Consider the following 9,792-nt stretch of genomic DNA (forward strand, 5'->3'; position numbering starts at 1 on the left):
ACGGAGTTATCAGCATAGTGCATAGCACCTACGAGAATGAAACTTTCAAATTTAATCACGCAGAATTCCTAAAATGTAGTATCTGTGGGGGTGATTTTTTAACATAACTATAAAAGTTTAGTTTTTGACATCTCAGATTCTTTGCCAAAAAAAACGAAAAAATGTAAGATTCTAAATTATTCAGGCGCGCACCATGCGAGAGAAAATAAAACAGCTAAAGAACGTACACAGTAAATTTCGTGAAACTTTAAATAACTAATTTTGGATTTGATGTGCTCATACCTTTTCGCACTCTCATTTAAAGTAGAAATTTGACAAAATCGGAAAGATCTTACAAGGTAAGTTTTTTTTATTATTTGAAATTAAGACCCTTCAACTACGTGGTCATTAGCGCCGTGTGATACATGTTGACACAGTATGTTATATTTCTAGTTTCGTTAGTTTGATAAATCTAATTATGTTTGCTATATGGTATTTGTTGTTAGGTTGGTCGTCTGATCGTTCGTAATGTTACAATTCCTTCGTTCGTTTTCAAAAGCATTGCACTCGGTTATTAGGTGATTTTTATTATGGGGGCTTGGCATTGTTCACACATTTTTGGTGGCTCTTTCCTCATTAGGTGGCCGTGGGTAACTCGGGTATGTCCAATTCTCAGCCTTGTGATGTCCACCTGGTCTTTTCTTCGTGTCAATTTATGGTAACCGCCATCGAAGAATGTAGTGGCTCTAATTGATCGTAGTTTGTTCGTCAGTGGGTCGAAAACTTTCCATTGGATTTCCCATTTTTGTCTAAGGTTTTTGTGGATACTTTTTTTGAGGTCGTAGGTTGTGAGCACTTTTTCGTCGATATTTGGTTTTTCAGTCGCTTCTTTGGCTAACTTATCTGCGGCTTCGTTTCCTGCGATACCTATGTGTGATGGGGTCCAGATGTAGTCCACAGTCTTGCCGTTGTTGTGTACATCCTTATTTAAGTCGGAGAATTGTTTAATTAGGGGGTTTGGCGATAAACAGTTTTTTATGGACTTCAGTACACTTGTCGAGTCGGAGAGAATCACATACTGTTTATTTTCACTTTGTTTTATGTACTTTAGGGCTTTTATTATAGCTACCGCTTCGGCTGTGTAATTTGAAGTGTCTTCCGCTAGGCGGTACATTTCATTATAGTCTTTGTGTATGAAAGCACATCCAGTTTTGTGATTTTTGACCGAACCTTCCGTGTATATGAGTTCGTGGTTTAGAAACTTGTCATTAATTATTTCATTTAGTTTGTTGGTATAAAATTTTGGGTTGGTTTCTGTTTTTATATAGACTGATAGATCGAGGTGGGTACTAGGGGATTTAGTTAACCAGAAAGGAGTGACGGAAGGATACTTATAGGTTGGGATAGGTAAAGGTTTGTTCAGGGAGGAAAGGATTTTTTGTGCCCTTATGTTGAGTGGTATGATTCGTGGGTGGTGTGGTTGGGTGTTTAAGGCCTGTGTGGTGAAAAGTGTAGAGTTTATGTGATTATTATTGGATATACAAGCTATTGCATAGTTGCTTACGATTTTTTCCCTTCGTAGTTCTAGGGTGGGCTCTCCAGCTTCGCATAGTATGCTAATAGTTGGGCTGGTACGGAAAGCTCCGATAGCGAAACGAAGACCTGCGTGGTGAATTGCATCAATGGTTTTTAAAATATTTTTGTTTGCAGCTCCGTATATTATGCTGCCGTAGTCTATTTTGGACAGGATTAATGTTTTGTAGAGTAGTTTTAATGTGTTCTTGTCAGCGCCCCATTCGTAATTTGATAATGATTTGAGTAGATTGAGTCGTTGTTTGCAGTCCTTTTTGAGTTGGTTTAGGTGTGGTATCCAAGAGAGTTGAGAGTCGAAGATCAACCCCAAATATTTTATACAATTTTGATAAGCAATAGGTTGTCCGTTTAAAATTAAAAGAGGTGTGCAGGTCATTTTTCGTCTAGTGAAGCAAATTGCTTTTGTTTTTTGAGGTGAGAATTTAAAGCCCGAGTTCTCTGTCCATTGTGTTAAGTTAGTTATTGTGTTTTGCAGCTGTGATGTTATGTCTACGAGTTTTGTTCCTTTGCAATATATTATAATGTCGTCTGCATATAGTTGAATTTTTACTGGGCTGTTTACAGATTCTACGACGTCATTTATTGCTAAGAGAAAGAGTGTTACACTCAGTACAGACCCTTGCGGAACACCATTTTCCTGGGTGAACTGTTTTGATAAGCTGTTACCTATTTTTATAGTGAAATATCGTTCTTGCATAAATTGGCTAATAAAATCCAAGATGTTGCCTTCTAAGCCTATCTTTTTAGCGCATTTCCACAAAAATAAAAAAAATGCGCTATTGTGGCCACTTTGTTCGTCCGTCCGTCCGTCCGCTCGTTTTGCGACGCTACTAGTTCTTTATCTTAAGAGCTATTGTTCTATTGTTCTACTTTTTTCGCTATTTGGTTCGTTATGGTGTCGAGTCTTGTACCAAGGAAGGAATTTTTTCTGTACCGCTTACAAAAAAAGTTATTGTAAAAAAAACAAAAAACCGTTTTTTACATGTTCCATAATTTTACACTTTTGCCGTTTATTAACGATCCTAGAGATCGTTTATAATTTTGCATTGCTATCTGTCGCCTGCCGGTTGGTCTCTCCGTCTGTTCCTTTGTCTGTCTGTCCATCTATCTGTCCGTGTGAACGATAACTTTGTTTAGAAATGTTCGATCGCTTTTACATCTCCGTTAGTTATGAACTGAATTGCATGAAATTCAATATGGGTATAGCTTTAGCCATATAATACGCAATGCCAAAAGTTGAATCGAATCGATTCAAAATTCACAGTGCCCTTTTCGCATCTCGACCATTTATAAACCGAATTGCAAACTTTTTTACTTATAAAAGTATTTGAATGAAATTTGATACATAGGCACTTGGAATAAAGGAAAATCAAACGCCAATTTCAAAATTTGGTTTTGCGCATGCGCAGGGCCAACTTTTTTATTTATTGAAGAATTTAAACGAAATTTGATACGGCACTTGGGATAAAGGAAAATCAAACGCCAGTTTCAAAATTTGGTTTTGCGCATGCGCAGTGCCAACTTTTTTATTTATGGAAGAATTTAAATGAAATTTGATACATAGGCACATGGAATAAAGGAAAATCAAACGCCAATTTCAAAATTTGGTTTTGCGCATGCGCAGTGCCAACTTTTTTATTTATGGAAGAATTTAAACGAAATTTGATACATAGGCACTTGGGATAAAGGAAAATCAAACGCCAATTTCAAAATTTGGTTTTGCGCATGCGCAGTGCCAACTTTTTTATTTATGGAAGAATTTAAACGAAATTTGATACATAGGCACTTGGGATAAAGGAAAATCAAACGCCAATTTCAAAATTTGGTTTTGCGCATGCGCAGTGCCAACTTTTTTATTTATGGAAGAATTTAAACGAAATTTGATACATAGGCACTTGGGATAAAGGAAAATCAAACGCCAGTTTCAAAATTTGGCTTTGCGCATGCGCAGTGCCAACTTTTTTATTTATGGAAGAATTTAAATGAAATTTGATACATAGGCACTTGGAATAAAGGAAAATCTAGCGCCAGTTTCAAAATTTTATTTTGCGCATGCGCAGTGCCAACTTTTTTATCTATGGAACCATTTAAGTGAAATTTGATACTTAGGCGCTTGGAACAAAGGGAAATCTAACATTAGTTTTAAAATTTAGGTTTGCGCATGCGCAGTTCCAACTTTCTTATTTAGAAAAGCATTGAAATGAAATTCTTCTCATAAACTGAAATTGAAGTAGCACGTCAAAAATGGATTGCCCATGTGCAACGCTATCTTTCATATTTGTGGCCGGATTTTTACGATTTTAACAGAAGTTGCATCTTATAAATGGGAAATGAATGCAAGTGGAAATGCGCTTTATGTAAATCGTTTACGATTACTTTTTAACTTGTTACATATATAAGTCGTAAACGGTGACCCATACCTAAAAATTATACATACAACGGTGCCAATTCAATACAAAATTAAATTCCCGAGTTTTAACTCGGTAACTGGAGGTCGAAGGTTCTGAAACATTAAAAGCAGAGTATGATTTGTGGAAATAGTACATAATCTGAAGTTGATGTGAATGTTTTATAGTAGCGGTTTAAGACTCGGACTCTAATCTCACCGATTGTGAGTTTGAATCCCACAACTTGCCAGTTTTAGTGATACAGAACATCTCCTAACTACCATGCTTCGGAGGGCGTGTGAAGGGGGCGGTCCCGGCAGTCATACCACAACTGTCGTTAAGTCACACAGACGGCTATTGATGCGACCTGAAGACGTCTGTACCTAGGGAGTGCCACCCATACGACATGATACGATAGGCATACGACAAATCCAATGAGGTGTTCTTCCCTAATATTTGTGCGAGTACCCATCTTTTATGGCGCCCCCATGTCTATCTGGATTTCTAGAATATTCGCTACAAAAAGTGCGAAATAATCAAATTTACGAAGTTGCCCGTGGTATTTCGGGATCCGGCCATCCTGGCATTGCATTCCCTAACTGAAACATTGCGCAATACACGTCCCCATTTTGATTCATATTTGGAACTGATTTGGCTGGATTTGGTACAATACAGACTATGAAATGAGAAATGGGCCAGGGAACACCAAACTGATTAATGCACAATGCTTAATGCCGATGGTCGGGTGTTCGAACCTGGGCTGAGGCAAGAATGTTTCAACTGTGACATCAGCTTCGAGTATTCTTCCGGCTACTCCGAATTAGGTTTTTCCGCAGGGGCACCTCTAAAAAGCATTATGCAGGTCACTCTGTAATGGGGCACAAGCTTTTTAAGGGTTCCGAAGAAGGGGGAACAATAAATAAATAAACAAATACATTTCTTTATAAATTGGATACACTGAATCTTTACATTTACTTAGTCATCTCGATGAAACTTTCGTCTGGATCTGCGGCGGTTTACAACCCGTTTGACCAATGCAGCTTTGCAATTCAACTCCAGAACCAGATGAAGCTGCAACTGGGTTCTTGGTTTCAACTGAATCAAATTTTTAATTATTGGTAATTAAAAAAGATCATGCTAAGTTTTTGTAAAAGTTTTGTAATGGATGTCCTACTTCTCTCAGGTTCGTGGTGCGGTTCCATATATTCTTGCAAACTTTCTCTACGTTTGGAACTACCTTCCGTGCTTTTACTTCCCAGGCTAGTTAAGATAAAAATGGGTTAGGAATAGGAAATAATTCATTGGATTTTTCCTTCGCAAACAATCTAATTAATATTTAAAACTTCGTAACCCAAAATGTGGGTTATTTGCAAAATATTCGGAAACTTAAGCATTCCAGTATATTTGTACAGATTATGCAACTCTCATATGGGTATGTCTGTAAAATAAACCTTTTTACTTCCCACTGTAAAGAAACTCGAAATATTACAAAAATAACAAGAGATTATCCCAAACAGATGATTAAGCAATGAATTAAAGACTAATTTCTACAATTTTCCTTGCTGGTCAGATAATTAAATTTATATTAGAAAACAATGAAACCTACAATTATAAAATAGTAAATTTAAATGATTAAATAAGCATTCCTTTAACTACGCAGGAAGTTTCCGCAATTCGGTTTATTCCAATAATGATAAGGATAACATGAAAACTACAAATATAAAACTATAAAGCTGTTCACACATTGGTCCTAAACCAACTTGACTATAGCATTATCTCGAGCAGAGAAGTTCCCGGATCAAAGAACGGCGTACTTCTGGAAGATGGTTCCAATGGGCTCCTGTGATAATTTTCACAAACACTCCCTTGACGATCACCGTTCATATTAACGATATCAGTACTCTATAAAAAAGACAATAACCGTATAGTAATAGGTTATATCTTGCTAAGAAACGAGTATACAAAGATAAGTATGGATAAGTATACAGGGTGGGCCATTACTGTTTGGGTGGAAACAAATATTTAAAATTCATTATCGAAGCATGGTAAAGGACTCTTAAGGCAACAACCTAAAAATATTTTCAACAAAATTGCAATGTTATACCTACAGAGTGATTTATGTTAAAGTTGCATTTTTTCAATAGAACTCTCTGTATATTATTGCATATTTCGATTCCTTGGTCAATTTTAGTGTGACTTTATGTATTACACATGATAATCTAAAATTAGTCGTTTAGCAATTCGTTTTTTAGCGTATTTTTGAAAGTTAAAAAAGTAGATGTCCAGTAACAATTGAATATTGCACTTACCATAAAACTTAGAAGGCCGTGACTCTGCTCATGAAATGTACTTACTAACATAATCCGAATGCTCAAAGTTAAACTGTTTTCAATCAAAGGTTAAACTTGATTTTTTTAAATGGAATTACCAAGTTTTTGTATTGCATCAAATGTAGGATTTGATTACCTTTCTAACGATATAACCAATGGTGTATTTAACTTTTATATATTTTTTGTATATAATTTAACAATTTCTAATAATTCAGTGTTTTTCAATCTTCAAATCCTCTTAGTAATTAGTAGGCCGTTAAAAGTTATAAAAATCAATTGAAATTATAAGATATTTCCCCAAGCAAAGCAAAACAAAAAATCAAAAAAACGGAAATCGCATATTTTCCAAGTTGAGTTAAAAACAATACAGTGAAAAAGACACCTTGCAAACAATTGTCAGTAACTCCAAAAACTAATTACGAGTAGTATTACTTACGCTTATCTAGTGCTGTTACGGTCAAATCACAAATGAACTACGAAAATCCGGGTTTGATAGAAGTGGATACTTGCATATCTTATAGTTTGGAGATAAACCTTTCCTTTCATTTCCTTTAGAGTGCATAGACTAAATTGTTTTTAGCGCATTTTTTAATAATTATAAAAAATCTTACTATAGGATTCCCACTAGGGCACAGTACCTATTCCAGTCTTGAGCGTACGCAGTCATATATAGTTGCAATAGCAGAATAAATTTTAGAATCATCAGCATTAAGCAGCGACTACCGCAACTAATGATTCTTTTCGGCAAATCATTAAAAAAATTTAAAATAACAGAGCACCCTAACTAGATCCTTGAGTTACTCCATAGGTGGCAGCTACAGGAGACCAAACGAAATTGTTATAATCACCTGTTGGCAAAGATTTTGCAAATAGCTCTTTAAGAGAAGTTGTAAAGAGGCATACAAAAAGTTATGATTTGTTAAGGTAATGTCATGAGAAATTGAATCAAAATCCTAGGTAAAATCAGTATACATACAATCTGTTTCGGTATATAACTGTAGTTTCCACTTTTCAGAGGCGTTGACTTTGGCATATGATTCTTTTTAAATTTCATGTTCATGTGTCTCAACAATATTATGGAATTTCGTCACAGAAAAAGAGCATTTGCTGACGGTGTTACTGCACTACTTCATTCTGACGTCAAATCCTGCACAGGAAGACTTGCGAAATCCTCCTTCAAAGACAACAAAGAAAGTGATTTCTGTGTCGCATCGTCCCTGGATGTGAAAAGTGGATCTACTGGGATAATCCAAAGCACTCTTGGGTTAACCCAGGACAAGCAATCCATCCACTTCGCATCCAAAGCGAGATGTCCATGGACACAAGACAATGCTCTGCATTCTTGTGAGACCAGAAAAGAGTGGCACAACATGAGATGATGAAACCTGGTCAAACGATCATAGGAGAAGTCTACCGAGAACAAATGATCCGTTTGAGCATGCACTGAAATATAAACGGTCGGAATACGACGTGAGACAGCACAAAGTCATGTCAAGGAAACCCTGCCCCATCCGATTACCATTTATTTCCGTCGATGGGTCACGGACTTTCAGAGCAGCGTTTCAGATCTTTTAAAGTTATCGATAAATAGGCCGATGGATGGATCGCCTAGAAAGAAGAGGAATTCTTCCGATCTGGAATCCGTACTTTACCTGAAATTATTTCGATTAATAAACTTTATTTGGTTCTTAACGCTAAAATTATTATTTTTTTCAAATTTTTAGATGTGTGTGGCATTTTAGGTCAAATGTACTGAGCAATTAAAATTTTAACTTTTGATAAAGCCATTTGTTTGTCATCATTTGAAGATATTGAATTGATACAAATACTAAGCATTGTGGACAATATTTTTCAATAAAGAAAATGGAGATCGACACATATTTAAAAAAAATATACAAATGCCATAAAAGAAAAATATATTGACTTTAGACAAATTTCATTAGATTTCTAACAAGTAATAAAATAGTGCCTTGTACATCATAGACACTTGAGGAAAGTAATATTTGTCTAAGGCGTCCCTAAGGTGTGTTGATCAAGTCACCCATCATCTTCTAGGTACCCTGTATAATTACTCGCATATTCATAACACGGTGTTGGTGTAGGTTCCTATTTCTTACTGTAATTTATAAGTCATACAGTAGGTAGATATATTAACTACTTGATTTCCCCCAGAATGTATTGTTTGATGCAAAAGGGCGGGGGTGACAAATTACTTACTAGGAATAGAAGTAGGTATCTAGTCAATAACATTAACTCCCTTTTTCAAAAAATGTACAGTTTATATTAAATCGAAATGTTTTCAAATAAAAACCAAGTTAAGAAGGTAGTTTGTGTTCACATACGTCCATTTTTATTTCACGTTCTGGTGTATTATTTTTGCCGAACATAATTAGACAACCCAAATATTTGCAATAATCTGATTATAAATGTCATACCCAAGTCGCCATCCCATATATTATTTAATACAAAGTTTCTAACTACCTCGTAAATGGAAACCATTTACCTATACTAATATCTGAATGAATTAGCAATAAACTGAGTATTATTTGAATTTGTGGCTAATAAAAATCTTCGACGGATACGTGGGGCTTGATTACACAAAATGCCCTAAGGGAACATAAATGACGATTTAGAAGGCAACCTTACGACGGTAATTATTATTTTCGAAACAAATGTATAGTGAAATGGCGTTCAGGTGATAATGAAGCTCATCTAAAAGATACTTTAGCCTTTTTAGCTGTCGAGTTTTAATTTGAATTTTTGAACGGTATTTGTTTAATTTTCCATTGTCACTTAGACTGTGATATGTTTATTCGCCTTATAAATAATGAGGTACACATTCTGAGAATATTTTTGAATTATTATGGTAATGCAAAAGGCGTATAGTGTTTGGAAATGTAAATTGACAGGAACGAAGACGAAATATATTCGTTTCGTGTAAGTGAGTGCAACGAAGGCTTAGTTTATTACCTGCTGGTCTAGCTAACCAATTATACGGTGTCTTCTCTGACAGCTTTAACGTTAATATACACGAGAATACCTTGTTAATATGTAATGGGCTTCGCCCGTCTGGAAATTGTTGAATGGGGTATTTAGGAGCTCTTATTTACAGTAACTATATTCACAGTGAGTGAGTTACTACCATGCCATTTTTTTCTTTATTATTCATAATTTGTGTAAATTCTACCGTACGTAACGTACACGTGAACGTACAGTTTATTACAGTGCGTTTTCATAAATTTGAAAGTTAGGTACTTTCTCTCCCGCCGGGAATTAATTCTCTACCAGAGACGCTTCTGTATACGGGTTCCAAATTTAAAAGAATGGAAATAACCACCATCTGATCTCGATGATATTCTCCAAACAAAAAATGGCTCTTAGATTTCTTCATTTGTTTCTATTTTTCTTTCTTTTCCCTTTTTTGTTTACCCCCCTGACCAGTGTCTATTCAACATGCTAAGGCTAACCTATTTCTCATTTTGTTATTTGTATGTATTTTTCTC

The 9,792-nt window shown here is 35.5% G+C and overlaps 1 protein-coding gene across 1 annotated transcript; it reads right to left on the bottom strand.

The window, feature by feature from the left end:
• Nucleotides 1-553: 553 nt before the first annotated feature.
• On the bottom strand, nucleotides 554-1,948 carry LOC116183031. Its single transcript, XM_031503629.1, has one exon. The coding sequence runs from the start codon at nucleotides 1,946-1,948 to the stop codon at nucleotides 554-556; it is 1,395 nt and encodes a 464-aa protein (XP_031359489.1).
• Between the last annotated feature and the right edge of the window lie 7,844 nt (nucleotides 1,949-9,792).

The sequence above is a fragment of the Photinus pyralis genome, unplaced genomic scaffold (assembly GCF_008802855.1).
Source record: "Photinus pyralis isolate 1611_PpyrPB1 unplaced genomic scaffold, Ppyr1.3 Ppyr1.4_unclustered_Scaffold99, whole genome shotgun sequence".
NCBI classification, from domain to species: domain Eukaryota; kingdom Metazoa; phylum Arthropoda; class Insecta; order Coleoptera; family Lampyridae; genus Photinus; species Photinus pyralis.